Genomic DNA, 17,559 nt, shown 5'->3' with positions numbered 1-17,559 from the left:
TGCCACTTCCTGCACTTCCCCCTGACCTCCACAGGAGGGAGGCAGGAACCCGTGCCTGGCAAAGCTTCCTGCTGAGCTGCTGAAGCTCTCGCTGTTTGCTCAGCTGTCACATCCAGGTTTTGTCTTGACTGAACTGTCTGCACAGCCTTACCTGGGGTGTGAGGCTCTCCAAGGCTTCCTGTTAACTTTTTGGGAGGGGAGGGAAGGGGGAGATCTATTGCCCCCTGAGAAGAACATCTCTTTCCTTTGCTTTTCTGTTAGCTTTTGGGTGTTCTTATTTATTCTTTATTTATATAGGCTCAGTTTTGTTGATTATGTAGAGACGGCCTTTCTGAGAGACAACTTCTCATTCATTTTTCAAGAGTAAGGATCTCCTAAGAAAAGGAGATCAGAGCCCTATTGAGAATGATAGTAAAGGGGAGAAACACACTAACCTTAGTTCTGAGGAAAAAAAATCAAAGCTCTTCTTTTCTCTGTTTTCTGACATAAGGTTAGTCTCTACCTCTGTTCAGAAGCCAGGCCAGACCAGCCCTTTGCATAATTACCGTATGAAAAAGAGCATGTAGAAAATTAGTAAGCTGTAAATTTGTGCGGAAAATAGACCAAAGATAACTAGACGCTCTAGTGAATATTATTGATAGCTTAAAAAAATAGCTTCTGAAGTTTTACATTATACAGTGAAAAATGATCCCCTTTTCTGTCCTGTGTATCCTGCTTTAGCAGGGCTTTGGGTTTCAGGTGAAAGCAGGAAATCTGGTATAACTTGATTCCCAGGGCCTCCCCTCCGGGTAAGGGAACTTTACTTGGGATACAGTGCTGAAGCTGGCAGGGCCCTAGTACCTTACTCCTCCTGAGACAGATTCTGGAAGTGAGGGTGGGGTGCAATTAGAAGAGGACTGGCAGAGTTGGGTGTGACAGAGGGGTCAGGAAGTGGAGGCTGGAGCTGGATCGGGGGAGTGGGTGAGGTGGGTGAAGGAGAGAAGAGTGTGTATTGCCCAGTAGGAGGATGGGTTGGGGAAGGAGAATATCCAGGCCAGAGGTCGGGTGGCAGGGAGCTCATGTCTGAAGTTCCTGGAAGGATGTCTGGGGCTCCTAGAGCCCTGGGTGAGGGTCCAGGAAAGAGTCCATGAGTTCCAGTCAAGGGTCCGTGTGTCCTGTTCACGTGTCCAGGGATTTGGTCTAGGTACCTGGAGGTTTGGTTCAGCCGACCAGGAATCTTGGCTCTGAATCCCTGCAGCCTCTTCAGAAGTCCAAAGCCAGTAATTCTGGCTGAGACACGGGAGTCTGTCTCCAAAAATCCAGAAGTCCTGTTTGGGAGCTTGTGTAGTGTGAGGACTACAGAGGTATTGCTTGGGCCAGCTGTAGTGGGCAGGGCCTGCTTGGCACAGAGAGTGGGCCCTACTACAATCAGCAGGAAGCGCACCTTTCCTCGGAGCAGTTGTTGGAAGCTCAGGAATATGGCATTGGGATCCTTGTGAGCTGTGGTCCTGCCCTGTGGAGGAAGCTGTGGGCAGAGGATGGGCCTGAGGCCAGAGATCTGGGCCAGATATCGTGTCTCTCTCGTCTATAGGGAAAGATAAGGTGCCAGCACCCGGACTTTATGGCTTGGGGAAAGCACTCCTTAGTAGGTCAGCTCTGCTACCCTCAAGATTCCCAGAATTCTCCTTTCTTCCCTCAGGTCTTCCAAGGGGGCTAAGTCAGCAAAGGACAGTCTTTGTAGTCCCCTTGACTCAGGATTTACTTACCTGGGTTCCTAGGAGGCCCTGCAGGGCCCCAAGGAGGAGGCGGACCTGTCCAGAAAGCTGTCCCAGGAGGGAGGAGAGGCAGGTGGGTCCCAGTTGTCCCCGTGCTGCCATTACTCCCTCCAGCAGAAGGGTCGCGGCTCCCAGAACGTCCTGTGCCTTGGTCTGCTCCTGCAAAAGAGATGGAAGGGAGAAGGGCCCGCTTCAAAGGGCATGCTAGTAGTGGGTGGGGAGCCCGAGGAGTAGCCAGGGGGATGAATCATAGGAGCTGAGAATTGGACAGGACCAAAGTCCCACCCAGCACAGGAATTCCTTCAGAGTCTCCCGACAATTGGTCATCGGCCTCTACTTGAGTAACTCCGGTGTCCAGTAACCCAGCCTGGTCTCACACTTAATTTCAGTCAGAAAAGTTCTTTTTTTCCCCTTATATGCTGAAATCTGAGCTGTTACAGCTTTTACCTCTGGGTTCTAGTGTTGCCAGTTCACTCTTTCTGCTACAAAATCTTAGGGTCATATGGTTTTTTAAAACTTAATGTAGAGATAAGGCCATCACAGAGATCATAAAAATGAAGGAAGGGGGCTTACTGATAAATGGCAGACACAGAACTGCAAGGGATCCCTAGGGACCACCCTTCATCCCTGGCCCAGTCCCCCTGGAAGACCTGAGGGAAGAGAGGGCATTCTGGGGATCTTGAGGATAGAAGAGCTTGATCTTAAAAGGCGTGCTCCCTCCCAGGTTTCCTGAGCCTCAGACTAAAGCACTTCCAGCCATACCACAAGACTACCACTTTCCTCCAAACTACTCAGACAGCAACCCCCCTCACCGCCCTTTTTTAAGCCATTCCTCACATAACCTGTTTTCTAGCTTCTCACTGTTCAGGTTGCTTCTTCCTTCTGGACACATGCTAGTTTAATATGGTCCCTCTGAATAAATTAGCATTTATCTTGAGGAGGATGTCTGGTACTCAGTCCAGTACTGTTAAGTGCAATCCATTTACTGTTTTTTAGGGAGTATTTCCACAATGCGGATGCTAGACATCTAAAACCAGCTAGAATCACTAGCTTTTAAAATAGCTGCTGTTTGAGGTCAACTCCGTCCTCCCGGATCTTTTTCATAGTAAGTTCTAGGGCTAGAAGTTTATATAAAGGAAGTGGGGGGCATCGTGGCCTGGAAGCTGGAATAGGACTTTATTTAATTACTTTGAGTAAATGTACAGTTTTATGTATATCTCTGTTAAATTTTACCTTGTTTTTGACCTAGCCTTTCAGCAAGTTGAATCTTGATTCTGCCTTTTGTTATTTTAGCGGTGCTTCCCAGTTTTGTGTCATCTGAGGATGACAGATCAGTCTTCCTTCTTCATGCTAACTTAAGAAGGTTGCACGGGACTAGGTCAAAGGCATGGCCATAAGCGACTTTTATCCAGCTTTCCTTGGTGTTCAGCTTTGAATCTATTTTAACATACTAGGACTGTAAGTCACCTTGTCCAGAGGACAACATCATAGTGGAATGTAGATTAGGTTAGGGTGGCCAAGCTGAAAGTGAGATATTCTTAGGGGGCTCAAGAATTTTAAAGAATCCATGAGAAGCAGTACAAAACTGATGAAGACAGGATTTAGGGAAACTAAAGGAAGGAATGACTTTCTTACCTTCTGGGTTTTCCATTCTCCCAGGCTAAAGTCCACAGCAGGCAGCAGGACAGGTGTGGACAAAGGGTTAACGTCTGGGCACTGGCTCTATTGAAAAAGATGGGTGGTGGAGAGGTGGAGAAGGGAGCTCAAATAAAGGGGGGGGGTATGGTGACCCCGTGACCAAGATAGACTTCCATGAGCAATATATATCCAGGCTAGAGCTTTTAAAATGGGCTAGATTGCAAATCGTAATCCTTGTCAAGGAGTGGTGATTGGGAGGCGGTGATCTCACCAAAGACAATATGGGGACAACAGTGCTTGGATCATGGAGTGAGAGGAAGTGATGGGAGTAAGGGCGTCTAACCAGTTAATGGGTAGAGGGGTGAGTGCTGGGAGATTCTCACCAATTTGCTGTGAAGGACATGGGAATCACGAAGCAGTTTATTTAGGAGACGGGGGTCACAGGCTGGAGGAGCCGGAAGGCATAGATTCAGTCTTGCAGTTAGGAGAAGCATGACCACGAGGAGCAGTTCTTAGATGAGAAGTGAGGTTGAAAAAGAAGAAATCACTGTCAGGTGGTGGTCCAGGAATTCCCATTTAAGACCCAGACTTGAAATCCAGGGAATTTGCCTTTCAGAAGCCTTATTCCCAGGAGATTGGGTTCCCTCAGCCCTCCACCCCTGCAGCACATCTCCTTTGTCTTTCCTCTCTAACCATGTTCTGATTTGGCCCTAGGTCCCTCCAGTGTGTTCTTACCAGTCAGCTCCATTCTGGCCACGCTGTCTGGTTGGAGTGGCTCCCTGGATGGGGCCTCTCCCCTGAATCCTTCCTGGGGCCATGGAGGCGGCTTGGGCTCTTGCACTTCTTGCACTGTGGGGCACAGGTGGGCTGAGGAAGAGGGTCTGGAATCTATCCTGCAAGTGACAGGAATAATGAACATTTAATCAGGTGTCAAGGAAAAGACTGCCTGGCTGGGGGGAACAGCTGCTGGGAGGGTGTGAGCCGCCGACCAGCCTAGAACTGCTAGAGCTCTGACTGCTCCCAGGTTTCCGTGTGAGTGCAGCATATTGCGTCTCCTTTTTGTCAGGCTCCTTGGTGAATCTGCTGTGGGGCACCAGCCCCCTGCTGAGAGCAGGACAGAATCTGTATACACACACACACACACACACACACACACACACACACACACACACACACATCTTAACTGGCCTCAAATTCTGAGCAACCTTGGTTGTTTGGTTGGAGACAATCTAGGACAGGGAAAGGGAACAGAAGTATTGTGGCATAAGCCCTGGAGAAGAGGTTGGAAAGCTGGATACAGGGTCAAGGTGAGGAGCTAGTAAACATGTGCAATGTGTTGAGGGGTGGCTTGGGGAGTGGGGCTGAGGAGGTGAGTTGGGCGAAAACAAAACTGGACTACTAGGGGTTGGTGATTACAAGATTATGAGAAGGTGGTATGGGAGCAATGAACCTATCATTCTCTTTCCATTTACCCCCCACCCAAAAGCCTCTTGGCGTTTTTCTTTACACTCCCAGTCCTGAAATACTGGGTTATCCAAGGTGAAGAGATGGGCTAACAGTCTTGGGACTTGCCACCTGAGGCAAGATGCCCAGGAATGGGCACCTGCTGAGTGAGGTACCCACCTTACATGGCTTACCTCGCCTTGGACACCCACCGTATCCATCTCATAGCCCATATCTTCCTCCCTGCCCCCTTTGCAGAACCCTTCCAGTTCCTTTGCAGGACCCCCCACATGGCCTCCTCCTTCTTTGACGAGTAGTGCAAAGAGGCCTGCACCTGATTCAATATTGGGATTTCCTGTAGGTCTGTCAACATGCATGAGCCCTCCTCCCATTACCCTCTCCTTCGTCCCAGCTTCTCCGGTCCCACAATTCAGAACCTTAAGCTAACTAGGAATGGCTGGGTAAGAATGGGGATTGGATCTGTGTCCAGCTTGATGCTATGTGTCCTAAGCCCTAAATGTGCCACCTTTCTTATTTTCTCCCTGAGCACATGTCCCCTTTCCTTAGGACCCGCCAGGACTGCTATATTCCTCCAAGTCTGAGATCAGTCCCTCAGAACCCAGCACCCCACCCCCTACCCCTGCTCTGTCCTGCTCCTCCCATTCTGGGAAGGCTACACTCTTCTCGACAAAGGTCAGTGCCTGTAGGTTCCAGTTTGCCTGCCCCTCCCCCAGCTGAAAGCCCAATTCCTCTTTCCTGTCCTTCCTACCCTCACTTAACTCCAAAACCTGCTTGCCACTCACCGGGTGGAGAAGGGCTCCAGGACCCAGGTGCACAGCTGGCAGCCCTCTGGGGTGCAGATGGGTAGGAAGACATGTAGTGTTGGGGCACAGCCCCTCCACAGCAGTAGGGTCACACGCCTGCCCAGGCCACTTCTGCCCAATCAGAGAGCAGGGAGCTACCAGACACTGGCGAAGGCCCCCGGAAGTGACGCCTTCTCCTCCCACCCGCACTGAACATGGAGCCCCTGCCTGGACCATGGTCCACCAGCGGAGCCCAGCTCTTCCACCCACGCACACCACACAGAGGATTTGAACAGAGGGATCCATCTTTTTCTAGGAGATGGGAACCTGGGACCTGGCTGGGGAAGGAGATGAGAGGGGAACGGGGTTTTTTTCTAGGAGGAATCGGGCAGGACATTTTTGTTCCTGGGGAAGAGTCACAAAGGTCTGGTTCTGGTTTTAGATATATTGGTGGGTTTTTCAGTTCTTGACTGGCTAAATTTCTTTTCACCTGCTGTTGAAATCCATTAGGGTTCTTGCTTTTCTGCTTTTCTTTCCTATAACCCTCTCGGAGTCATGTCTTATTTCCCCTTTCCCAGTGGGAATGTGGGTATTGCCCATTTTAGAGAATGACGCTGTCATTGGTCAGTGTTGTGGGGAAAGCGTTTGGACAATTTGAGAGGACTGCACGGTGAGGGCTGTTTGTGGTGGTGGTGGTAGGGAGGGGGTGGGGGTGAGGCTGAGCTCAGGGCCCAGCAGCTCAGACAGCTAAGGCCACTTAACTCTGTGCCCAAGCTCTCCTGCACTTGCCCTGTCTTTCTCCCTCTTCCATCTCCTACCACTCCATATGTGACAAGAAGAATAACCAGGCCCATGTGTCCCTGTCTTAGGGAAGACAGCTGCTGAACCTCCCCCGCAAATACCTCCTGCTGGCCCCCCTCTTCCTTTGGCCCTGGCTCTAGTTCCTTTGCTTTCCCCTCAATCCCAGTCTCCTCACAGTCTCTGTCCTCAGGGGCCTCCTGGCCTGACCTTGTTCCCATCACCCCCACCTCAGTTCTTCCCCTTCTGCTCCTCCTCCCAAGGATGGGGCTGTCAGCTAAGGAGGATGGCCTAGATCCCGGAATTCTCCAGTTCAGCCAGATGAGATGCCTCCCAAGATTAGGAAGGAGGGTGCTGGGATGGTTGGGAGGATGGTGGGTGAATGGGTGTGGGAGGGGACAGGGAGGCAGTCAAGACCAGGAAACCAAGACAAAGGAGGTTGGGGGTGGGGTGGAGAGGCAGAGGGTCCCCTGCGTGAAGGAAGAAGGTGAGAAAGGATGTGAGGCTGGGGATGAGGATGGTTAGATGGGCCTCCGGACAGGTTACCGTAGGGAGGGAAACACTGTCACCAGACAGAAATGGGACTCTGAAATGGGACTTCCTGGGGACCAGTAGAATGAGGACAGACCTCAGAGAAGAGATAGGGACACAAGCTAGACAGAGAGTGTGGGTAGTGTGGGGTTTGAGAGGTGCCGTGGGCCCACAGTAGGGGAGATCAGTTGACCGGCCTTTGGTGCACGTTGTCATCCTTAAAAGACAAGTCTTCATCCTTCCGGCAGTTACCGAGTACTAGCCCAGTGGCCGGCCCAGGCCTCAGGCCCAGCCTCTGCCCCTCCCTGGCCTGGGGCTCCCGTCCCGGGCTGGACACGCACCTCCCGGTGCAGCCGCCCTGTGGCCTCCGGCAGCGGGGGGCTCCAGACCCGCCTCTCCTCCCCTCTTCGCGCCCCCTGGTCTCTCCCCTCCCCCTACCCCCTCCGCTCCCCCTTCCCCTGCAGCCCCTCCCTCCTCCCCTGCCCCGTCCCAGCCCCTCCCTCCCCTCCCCCACTCGCGATCCGGGCCGCTGCTGCTGGGCCGGACCCCCCGGGCTCAGCCCGGCCCCTCGCCGAGCCGCCGCCGCCGCCCCGTTTGCTGAGGAGGAGGCCCCCGGCCGGGGCGCCGGGCGCGGGGCATAAAACGGGCCAGAGCCGGCGCCCAGGGCACTAGAGGCGCGTACGGCCCGGGTCAGCGCCCGCCCGCCCGCGCTCCTCCCGGCCGCTCCTCCCGCCCCGCCCGGCCCGGCCCGGCGCCGACTCCCGCCGCCCGACGAGCCCCTCGCCGCACTGCCCGGGCCCTGGCCCCGGCCCCCTCCCGCCGTACCGCCCCCGGCCCGGCCCTCCTCCCACCTCCCTCCTCCTTCTCCTGCTCCCTCCTCCCTCCCGCCTCCCCAGCTGTCCCGTTCGCGTCATGCCGAGCCTCCCGGCCCCGCCGGCCCCGCTGCTGCTCCTCGGGCTGCTTCTGCTCGGCTGCCGGCCGGCCCACGGCGCCGGCCCCGAGCCGCCCGCGCTGCCCATCCGGTCCGAGAAGGAGCCGCTGCCCATTCGGGGAGCGGCAGGTAGGTGGGCGCCTAGAGGGACGCGCAGGCAGAGTCCGGCTCGGGGCAAGTCTGCTCCCGCCCGGAGGGGGCGCCGGGCGCAGGTGGCTCAGCTCGGCAGGCTGCCTGGAGGGGTGGGCGCGGGTCGCGAGGCGCGTCGTGCCGGGGGACCCAGGGCCCGGCCGGCGGCGCCCGGGGCGGGCACACCGCAGGAGCGGGACAGCGGCCGCCAGCCAAGCCCGTCCCCGCAGGCTGCTCCTTCGGCGGGAAGGTCTATGCCTTGGACGAGACGTGGCACCCGGACCTGGGGGAGCCCTTCGGGGTGATGCGCTGCGTGCTGTGCGCCTGTGAGGCGGTGAGTGGACCAAGCGGCCGTAGCCGGGGGCCCTTGCGGGTGGGGGAGCGCTCGCGTCCCGGGATGTCGGGGTGCACTCGGAGCCGCTGAGGATAAAGAAGCGAGTCTGCAGGTATTTGGGATATATATATATATATATATATATATATATATATATATATATATATTTTTTTTTTTTTTTTTTTCTCCTGGTGGGAGGCAGTGCCCCGTTCAAGTCTCAGGTGTTGACTGTTATTGATCACCTACTATGTGTCAGGCTCTTTGCCAACGGTTTCGTCTGTCTCTCACTTAACTCCTAGAACAACCCTGCTAGATACACACTATTATTTCCCCCATTTTCCAGATAGGGACCCTAAGTCCCAGAGAGGTTAAATAAATTGTCTAGGGTCACAGAGCTTGTAAGAAGCAGAGTGGTCTGACTCCATGGGATGACCTTGCTCTGGTCCTGACTCTCCCCTGCTCGCCCTGGGTCTCACCAATTGGCATCTTGCACTCACTTGGTTTTTGCATCTTCTCTGCAAGCAGCCTCAGTGGGGTCGCCGCTCAAGGGCCCCGGGCAGGGTCAGCTGCAAGAACATCAAACCTGAGTGCCCAACCCTGGCCTGCGTGCAGCCCCGTCAGTTGCCGGGACACTGCTGCCAGACCTGTCCCCAGGGTAAGGCCCGCTCCGCGGTAAGGGGAGGGCGGCAGGGCAGTGGTAGCTGGTCCTGAACCACAAGGATGGATGGGGCGGATGGAGCAGATGAAACCGCCGACTGCCTTCTCGGTGCCCAGCTGAAGCCCGTGTTTCCCACTCCCGGCTTAGAGCGCAGCGGTCCGGAGAGGCAGCCTACAGGCCTGGCCTTTGAGTATCCGCGGGATCCAGAGCACCGCAGCTACAGCGACCGCGGGGAACCAGGCTCTGAAGATCGGACGCGCGGAGACGGCCACACCGGTAGGTAGGGGCCAGGCAGGAGTTGGGGTTGTGATTGGGGCCGGGCTGCCCCAGTGGGTGACGATACTAGGGACATCTTTTCCTCACAGACTTCGTGGCGCTGCTGACAGGGCCGAGGTCGCAGGCCGTGGCACGGGCCCGAGTGTCTCTGCTGCGCTCTAGCTTGCGTTTCTCCATCTCCTACAGGCAGTGAGAAAGGGGAAGGTGGGAGGAGGGGCCAGCTGGGGACTGGGGAAGGAGAGTTGGGAGAGGTTGGAGGAGCTGCTCCTGGCCTAGGCTCAGAGCCCATACTCACCAGACCCTCATTCCCAGGCTGGACCGCCCTACTCGAATCCGCTTCTCAGACTCCACTGGCAGCGTCCTGTTTGAACACCCTGCGGCCCCCAGTCAAGATGGCCTGGTGAGATGATGCCATTTATGAGTGCTTCTCCAGTCTGGGCGCTATGCTGAGGGCGTGCTCTGCAATGCCTCCTTTGGTCCTCATAACAGCCCAGTGAGAGGAAAGCACTGACATTATGATGCCCATTTTACAGATGAGGGAACTGAGGCTCAGTAGCAGAATGTGATTTGCTCAAGGTCACACAGCTAGTAAGTGGTTGAGCCAGGATTTGGACCCCAGCCTCTGGCTCCAGGGCCCCTTCTTCAGCTTCCTAGGAGGGCTTGGGGGCTCCTTTGTACTCCTTCCTCACCAGAGCTAGGCCTCTCAGCTGGCCTGTCTTACATACTGTCTGAGTAGGACCTTCTTGTCTCTCTGCTCCAGGTCTGTGGGGTGTGGCGGGCAGTGCCTCGGTTGTCTCTGCGGCTCCTTAGGGCAGAACAGCTACATGTGGCACTTGTGACACCCACTAACCCTTCAGGGGAGGTCTGGGGGCCTCTCATCCGGCACCGGGCCCTGGCTGCAGGTGAGGGGAGCAGATGGCCCCTGGACATGAAGTTCTGAGTCTTCTCTATCCCCAGGAATGGAGTGGGCTGAAGAGGGGACTTTCTGATGGGCTCTCATGGTCTTCCTTCCCCCAGAGACCTTCAGTGCCATTCTGACTCTGGAAGGCCCCCCACAGCCTGGCACAGGGGGCATCACCCTACTCACTCTCAGTGACACAGAGGACTCCTTGCATTTTTTGCTGCTCTTCCGTGGGCTGCTGGAACCCAGGAGTGGGGGTAAGTGGGAGGGGGCAGGGCAAGTGAGGAGAGGAGGCAGAGCACCTGTCTGTCAGAGGCATCCATACGGATGGCTGTTGCAGGGCCAAGCCAGGTTCCCTTGCGGCTCCAGATTCTACATCAGGGGCAGCTGCTGCGAGAGCTCTACGCCAATGCCTCGGTCCAGGTGAGTGAGGGTCTGGCTCTTGCTGCCACCTGCTCTGGCCTCTTGCTGCCCCCACCATTCCTTGCTCTCCCTCCAGGAGCCAGGCTTTGCCGAGGTGCTGCCCAACCTGACAGCCCAGGAGATGGACTGGCTGGTGCAGGGGGAGCTGACGATGGCCCTGGAGAGGGCAGGTGGGCCAGGGCTGCGCATCAGTGGACACATTGCTGCCAGGCAGAGCTGCGATGGTGAGGCAGGGTGGGGCCTGGCACCCCGGGCACACACAACCAAGAGGCACAGACAAGTGGCTGGGGTGGGTATGGGAGGCATCCTGTGGGCTGGGCGTATGAATGGCTGTAGGACAAGCCGGCTTCCACCTATCTCACCCCTCTGCAGTCCTGCAAAGCGTTCTTTGCGGGGCCGATGCCCTGATCCCAGTTCAGACGGGTGCAGCCGGCTCAGCCAGCCTTACACTACTAGGAAATGGCTCCCTGATCTACCAGGTAAGAGTCGGGGGCTGCAGGAGGTGGGAGGGCAGCGGGGGGGTGGGGTGGGGGTGTCGGGCTTTGGCCTTCATGGTTCAGGCCCCAGGCCTTCTCTGCCACTTCACTTTGCCCTCCCCAACCCTGCCCACCAGGTACAAGTGGTAGGTACAGGCAGTGAGGTGGTGGCCATGACACTGGAGACCAAGCCTCAGCGGAGGAACCAGCGGACCGTCCTGTGCCGCATGGCTGGACTCCAGATGGGAGGACACACAGTGAGTACTTCAGGCAGAGCCAGGCCACAGGGCCCACACCCCAGAGCTAACAATGCAGGGGTGTGGGAAGCCAGGTTGGATGAGCAGAGATGTTCAGAATCATTCACTCACTAACAGATTCTCTCACTGACACGTTGACTCACTGGACATGTTTTTAGTGAGCCTCGGGCTAGAGACTGGAATACAAAGAAAATCAGGTGTGACCCCTGTCCTCAGCAAGCTCACATCAAATGGGAGGAGGAGTTGGACAGGGAGACCATATAATTATAAATGTGATAGCAATGGCTGCCACTTACTGAATCCTTCTTTTTTTTTTTCCCCTATAGTTAACATTTTTATTTTTATTTTTATTTTTTAAAAAATTTTTTTTTTCAACGTTTATTTATTTTTGGGACAGAGAGAGACAGAGCATGAACGGGGGAGGGGCAGAGAGAGAGGGAGACACAGAATCGGAAACAGGCTCCAGGCTCCGAGCCATCAGCCCAGAGCCCGACGCGGGGCTCGAACTCACGGACCGCGAGATCGTGACCTGGCTGAAGTCGGACGCTCAACCGACTGCGCCACCCAGGCGCCCCTATAGTTAACATTTTTAAACTTTTAAAAAAGGTTTTGAAAAATTTTTTATTTATTTTGAGGGAGAGAGAGACAGAGAGAGAGCAGGAGAAGGGCTGAGAGAGGGAGACAGAATCCCATTGGCATGGAACCCAGTGTGGGGCTTGACGTGGGGTTTGATGTGGGGCCCGACGTGGGGCTTGTAGGGGGGCCTGACACGGGGCTCGTAGCAGGGCTGGATGTGGGGCTCAAACTCATAAACCATGAGATCATGACCTGAGCCGAAATCAAGAGTCAGAGGCTTAAACAACTGAGCCACCCAGGTGCCCCTTACTGAGCCTTTCTACATGCTACATAGTGCACTGGTTGCCTTACTTATATTATTTTTGGCCCTTACAGTTCCCATTTTATAGATAATGAAGCAAAGGATCAGACAGGTTAAATAACTCCTCAAGATTGTTACATAGGTAGGAAATGGCAGAGAAGGGACTGGAACCTGGGCTTTCAAGGTTCTTATCCAGTGTTATGCGTGTGTAGAAGTGTGTTGGGTGTAAGAAAACATGGAAGACATTCGGAACCTTGGGCTTATGTGAAAGCTGAGGAGGGGTTCGTCTGGAATCTGGCAGACTGCAGCTAGGGCATCTAAGTCTGGCATCCTTCCCTGTCCTCCAGGCTGTGGGTGTCTGCCCTGGACTGGGTGCCCGAGGGGCTCATATGCTGCTGCAGAATGAGCTGTTCCTGAATGTGGGCACCAAGGACTTCCCAGATGGAGAACTGAGGGGGCATGTGGCTGCCCTGCCCTATAGTGGACACAGCACCCGCCACGACAGTGAGTGCCCTGGGATCTGCCTGCCCTTTGGTGTCCTGTGATCTGTGACTCAAGCATGTGAGCATGGTGCCAGAGCCTGGTGTGTCTTTCTCTGTGCCTGAGCTCGAGGTTGGCATCTGGAGAAGGTGGGGATGTATAGGGTGGCCCTGCTGGGAGACCTTCTCTGTTGCCATGGTGCAGGGGTCTAAAACTTGCTGCTTGCCTCCCCCTCCAACCTGCCCTGGGCCTATGGACGGTGTCGGCCAATTTGTGGAATGCATGTTGGGGGAGGCCGGGGAGATGGGGAATACCGGGCTGCTCCAGGCCACCTTTTCATCTGTCACCTGTCCTCTGTCTGGATCCAGCACTGCCCGTGCCCCTGGCAGGAGCCCTGGTGTTGCCCCCTGTGCAGAGCCAGGCAGCAGGACATGCCTGGCTCTCGCTGGATACCCACTGTCACCTGCACTATGAAGTGCTGCTGGCCGGGCTTGGTGGCTCAGAACAGGGCACAGTCACTGCCCACCTCCTAGGGCCTCCTGGGATGCCAGGGCCCCGGCGGCTGCTGAAGGGATTCTATGGCCCAGAGGTGAGGACATGATGGTGGAGGCAGCTTTGAAAGTATCTGCTTTTTAGCACGAAGGGCTGTGTGGGCCTGTGGCGGGGAAAGCAGAGAGCAGGTAGCTTGGTATGGCAGAGCTGACATGGGCTCGGAAGTCAGACAGACCCGGGTATGAATCTGACTCAGACTTTTGTTATCCATTCTCCTTCCTGTGTCCTTCTCTGGTGGGATCTCTTGGATAGCATGTAACATCCTGAACCTCCAAAGGAGCAGGTGGGGTGGAGCAAAACCCCTCAAATGGGGTGGACTTGGAGTCAGAGAGGCCTGGCTTCCTGAGCTCCACACCACCATTAATGGGCTCACTTCCTTGAAGACTTTACTTAACCTCCTTGGGTCTCGGTTTCTCATCTGTGAATTAAGAAGGGTAGGTGCAGCCCTGGACGGCCTTGTTCCCATCCCTTATCCCGGCTCTTACAGGCCCAGGGCGTGGTGAAGGACCTGGAGCCTGAGCTGCTGCGGCACCTGGCTCAGGGCACTGCCTCCCTGCTGATCACCACCAAGGGTAGCCCCCACGGGGAGCTCCGGGGGCAGGTAGGCAGGCAGTGTGGGCCGCTGGGGATGTTTCAGAGTTGAGCCCGCACTGTGTGCTCTTGCCTGAGTCACTTTGCTCTCTCTGAGCCCTGGGGGGGGGGGGGGGTGGGGGGTGGGGGGGGGTAGTATCACATTCCCTGGCTGGTTGGGAGGATAAAGCCAGACAAGGTACATGACGAGGCTGGCAGCAGACCACCCTGTCTCTGGTCACTGGGGTGACTGCTGGTGCTAATAGCATCCTCCTGGGACGCGGAGGTGCTCAGGGGTCGAGGTGTCTCGGGCAGGTGGGCTGGCCGAGGCTGGTGGAGACGCGGAGGGAGCCCGGGTGCTGCCTCAACTCGCCTCTCCTCCCAGGTGCACATCGCCAACCAGTGCGAGGTGGGCGGCCTGCGCCTGGCGGCGGCGGGGGCCGAAGGAGCGTGGGCGCCGGACTCAGCGGCCGCCGCGCTGCCCGCGCTGCCGGCTGTGCTTGGCCAGGACGCCCCCGCGCCAGCCAAGCCCGGCGGCCCCGGGCGGCCGCGAGACCCCAACACCTGCTTCTTTGAGGGGCAGCAGCGCCCCCATGGGGCTCGCTGGGCGCCTAACTACGACCCGCTCTGCTCGCTTTGCACCTGTCAGGTAGGATGCCCCTGCGGAAGGGTGCACTGGGGTCTGGATTCTGGGGCAAGGGTCCCAGCCAACCACCCCACCTCTCTTTGTAGAGACGCACAGTGATTTGTGACCCCGTGGTGTGCCCGCCGCCCAGCTGTCCGAGCCCAGTGCAGGCACCAGACCAGTGCTGTCCTGTGTGCCCCGGTGAGTGACCTGTCCCAGTGGGAGAGGGTAGTGGAAGGTCCACTGTAGGGGCTGAGGCCTCTAGGGAGGGAAGGGGGGCCGCCATCCTCTGCCTTCACTACTTCTTTGGCTCCACAGAGAAGCAAGATGTCAGAGACCTGTCGGGGCTGTCACGGAGCAGAGACCCTGGAGAGGGTGAGCTGGAAGTCTGTGTGCAGGGATGAGGAATCCAGGGGAGCTGTTGGGTGGGACCAGGAGGGGCACAAAAGAGTGAGAATATATATGGGGGGGGGGAGACTGAAGGACACAGGTTCTGAATGACACCTGGTAGGCTTCATTAGAGTCACTGGTCCACAAATGGGTCCTGGTGTTAGACTAGTATGGGGTTGGCCTGAGACTCCAGCCTTGATTGTGGGCCCAGCCAATGAGCTCAATACTCACAGCAGCTGGGCACTGTCCCCCCCCCTTCCTCCCTGTCCCCCAGGCTGCTATTTTGATGGTGACCGGAGCTGGCGGGCAGCGGGCACCCGGTGGCACCCTGTCGTGCCCCCCTTTGGCTTAATTAAGTGTGCTGTCTGCACCTGCAAGGTATGGCTGCCCAATCCTCTCTGGTGCCATAACCCAGCAGGGTCTGCAGAGGTGGGGAGGGGGCTGCCAGAGGGAAAAGCCCAGCCTTGGTGAGGGAGGCTCAAGGATTAAAACACTGAAAAGTCCTTTGAGCTTTGAGAATCAGCTCCCTGCAGGAAAAGGGAAGGGCTGATGTGGGTGCGAATTCTGGCTCTGCCAGCTGACCAGCTCCATATAGCCCTGGCACTTTCTGTACCTCCCTGAACTTCCCTTTCCACTCCTGCAAGCAGATATGATAGCAGTTATGTTGCAGGGCTACCGTGAGCATTTGAGTTCAGGTATATAACGCACCAGCCCAGGGCCTCTGAGTGAAAGGCCATGGAAATACGACATTGGAGGGATGGAAAGGAGAGGGAGGAAGCAGGAGGCTCGGCTCCCCTTCCTTTCTGACACCCATTCCTCAATGGATCCCTACAGGGGGGCACTGGAGAGGTGCACTGTGAGAAGGTGCAGTGTCCTCGGCTGGCCTGTGCCCAGCCTGTCCGTGCCAACCCCACTGACTGCTGCAAACAGTGTCCAGGTGAGGGGGTGGGCACTGAGGCCTCTTGGGGCAGTTGAGGTGCTTTACTGGCTTGTCATGGGTGAGGGGGTGCATAGTGAAGGTGGATGGAAGGAACTTCTCAGCTAATTCAGCGTTTACTGAGCACTGCTCTGTGCCTAGGAGCTAGGGCTCTAAACGCACTGGAAAGAATGTGCATGTATTTATTAGTGGGCTATGATGGGTTCCAATTCCTACACGTCCCTCCCTTTCTTTCTCCCTCCCTCCCATCCATCCATCCATCCATCCATCCATCCATTCATCCATCCATCCTCTCACCCAGATTTGTCACCTACTAAGTGCCAGAAACTGCTAGGTGTTGGAGATTCAAAAACAAATAAAACCTGGGTGGCCCTTACAGAGCTCACATCTGCTGATCTCTTCCTCCCTCCCAACAGTGGGGTCAGGGGCCCACCCCCAATTGGGGGACCCCATGCAGGCCGATGGGCCCCGGGGCTGCCGTTTTGCAGGGCAGTGGTTCCCAGAGAGCCAGAGCTGGCACCCCTCGGTGCCTCCCTTTGGGGAGATGAGCTGTATCACCTGCAGATGTGGAGTAAGTGGGGAATGGGCTCTGTGTGAGATGGGCATTGGGGACCTGGCTTAGAGTGGGGAGACCTTTCCAGGGAGGGTAGGCTCCTGGGAGTGGGCTTCCCTGAAGAGGCTGGAGGCTGCTGTTCCCCTGTGCCTCTGGGTACCCTCAAAATCTACTCTGTCTGGCACCAGGCAGGGGTGCCCCACTGTGAGCGGGATGACTGTTCACTGCCACTGTCCTGCGGTCCAGGGAAGGAGAGTCGCTGCTGCTCCCACTGCTCACCCCGGCGATGTAAGCGAGGGGGCTGTATGTGGGGCACCCCGGGAGGGAAGGGGGCACCTGCTGCCTGCCAGGAGCAGTGCCATCTGCTTCACGGGTGACTGAGTCACACAGATTGTGTGTGCTGACTTGTTTAAAAGTTCTGACCTTTCTGGGCCTAGAACAGAGATGCTCCGCTGTGTCCTCCGTGCCGCCCAATTTCCTCTGTCTCCAAAATGTATTCCCTTTTGTCTCCAGCAGCCCCAGAGACCAGGACAGTTCCAGAGCCTGAGAAAGAAGCCGAAGGCTCCTAGGGAGCAGCCAGAAGGCCACATGACCAAGAGGACGGGGCCTGGGCTGGGAGAAGGAGTGGCGCCAAGGGCCCTGCATCCTCCTGTGGGAAATCAAGTGCCTTCGGCTCTTTTCTGCCTCTTCTCCCTCCCCCCACTACCTCTGGGAACCACAATTCCACAAGGGGAAGGGGCAGCCAGGGCAGGCCAAGGCCACGGCCATTCTGACTCCTGCCCAGTCACCCTCCGGCCTCTGCCTTAGAAGCCCAACCCCTTTCTTTCTGTACATAATGTCACTGGCTTATTGGGATTTTTAATTTATCCTCACTCAGCACCAAGGGTCCCTCCACTTCACTCCTGCTGCCCCTGAGCTGAGCAGAGTCATTATTGGAGATTTTTGTATTTATTAAAACTTTTTTTTTTTTTTCAGTCTCAGGGCTAAAAGTTGTTTCTTTGTGGCCAGGGACCTGAGTGCGCCTCCATGGAGAAGGTCTGAGAGTGGGAGCCCTGACTCCAGGGGCTTCCCTCTGAGCCTTGGGGAGCAGGAGGAGACCTGGAGAAGGGGAGTGGAGGCATAGCTGTTGGCTGGCATTGTGGGATTCCACAGAGGGGCCTGGCAATGTCACTGAGATGGACCAGAGCCTCAAGAACTCAGGCAACCCGAAGCAGGATTTAGAC

At 56.3% G+C, this 17,559-nt stretch overlaps 2 protein-coding genes across 10 annotated transcripts; one reads left to right on the top strand and one right to left on the bottom strand.

Moving 5' to 3' along the window:
* Positions 1–613: 613 nt before the first annotated feature.
* Positions 614–5,964, bottom strand: THPO (thrombopoietin). Of its 5 annotated transcripts, none has more exons than XM_045502755.1 (6): positions 5,639–5,964; positions 4,128–4,285; positions 3,776–3,903; positions 3,390–3,476; positions 1,746–1,913; positions 614–1,504 (listed from the first exon to the last, which is right to left on the bottom strand). In XM_045502755.1, the coding sequence occupies exons 2-6, from the start codon at positions 4,138–4,140 to the stop codon at positions 842–844; spliced, it is 1,059 nt and encodes a 352-aa protein (XP_045358711.1). In that variant the 5' UTR covers positions 4,141–4,285; positions 5,639–5,964; the 3' UTR covers positions 614–841. The 5 variants fall into 5 exon arrangements, with proteins under 5 accessions (XP_045358711.1, XP_045358713.1, XP_045358710.1 ...); XM_045502757.1 differs by lacking the exon at positions 5,639–5,964 and having other exon boundaries at positions 614–1,307; positions 1,424–1,504; positions 4,128–5,616; XM_045502754.1 differs by lacking the exon at positions 5,639–5,964 and having other exon boundaries at positions 614–1,492; positions 4,128–5,616.
* A 1,799-nt stretch (positions 5,965–7,763) lies between these two features.
* CHRD (chordin) lies at positions 7,764–17,313 on the top strand. 5 transcript variants are annotated; one of them, XM_045502745.1, is made up of 23 exons: positions 7,765–8,027; positions 8,258–8,361; positions 8,884–9,016; positions 9,167–9,295; positions 9,385–9,484; positions 9,608–9,695; positions 10,056–10,197; positions 10,313–10,453; positions 10,537–10,619; positions 10,696–10,843; positions 10,992–11,098; positions 11,233–11,352; positions 12,577–12,733; positions 13,078–13,298; positions 13,749–13,862; positions 14,217–14,480; positions 14,564–14,657; positions 14,775–14,831; positions 15,121–15,224; positions 15,681–15,783; positions 16,200–16,354; positions 16,525–16,624; positions 16,853–17,313. In XM_045502745.1, the coding sequence occupies exons 1-23, from the start codon at positions 7,880–7,882 to the stop codon at positions 16,903–16,905; spliced, it is 2,865 nt and encodes a 954-aa protein (XP_045358701.1). In that variant the 5' UTR covers positions 7,765–7,879; the 3' UTR covers positions 16,906–17,313. The 5 variants fall into 5 exon arrangements, 3 of the variants coding, with proteins under 3 accessions (XP_045358701.1, XP_045358699.1, XP_045358700.1); XM_045502743.1 differs by having other exon boundaries at positions 7,766–8,027; positions 16,850–17,313; XM_045502744.1 differs by having other exon boundaries at positions 7,767–8,027; positions 8,887–9,016; positions 16,850–17,313.
* Positions 17,314–17,559: the final 246 nt, after the last annotated feature.

Source organism: Leopardus geoffroyi, chromosome C2, assembly GCF_018350155.1.
Source record: "Leopardus geoffroyi isolate Oge1 chromosome C2, O.geoffroyi_Oge1_pat1.0, whole genome shotgun sequence".
Lineage (NCBI taxonomy): Eukaryota > Metazoa > Chordata > Mammalia > Carnivora > Felidae > Leopardus > Leopardus geoffroyi.
Note: the sequence above shows the minus strand (reverse complement) of the source record. Positions and strands in the feature narration are given on the sequence as shown.

Excerpts from the sequence above, each read along its gene's own strand:
- CHRD (XM_045502743.1), top strand. The coding sequence starts at position 7,880 with ATGCCGAGCCTCCCGGCCCCGCCGGCCCCGCTGCTGCTCCTCGGGCTG. Across the intron at positions 12,734-13,077 it reads ACACAGCACCCGCCACGACA|CACTGCCCGTGCCCCTGGCA; the intron begins GTGAGTGCCCTG and ends GTCTGGATCCAG. Across the intron at positions 15,784-16,199 it reads CTGCTGCAAACAGTGTCCAG|TGGGGTCAGGGGCCCACCCC; the intron begins GTGAGGGGGTGG and ends CCCTCCCAACAG.
- THPO (XM_045502753.1), bottom strand. The coding sequence starts at position 4,311 with ATGTTCATTATTCCTGTCACTTGCAGGATAGATTCCAGACCCTCTTCC. Across the intron at positions 3,904-4,127 it reads GGCCAGAATGGAGCTGACTG|AACTGCTCCTCGTGGTCATG; the intron begins GTAAGAACACAC and ends TTCTCATCTAAG. Across the intron at positions 1,914-3,389 it reads GAGAATGGAAAACCCAGAAG|GAGCAGACCAAGGCACAGGA; the intron begins GTAAGAAAGTCA and ends TCTCTTTTGCAG.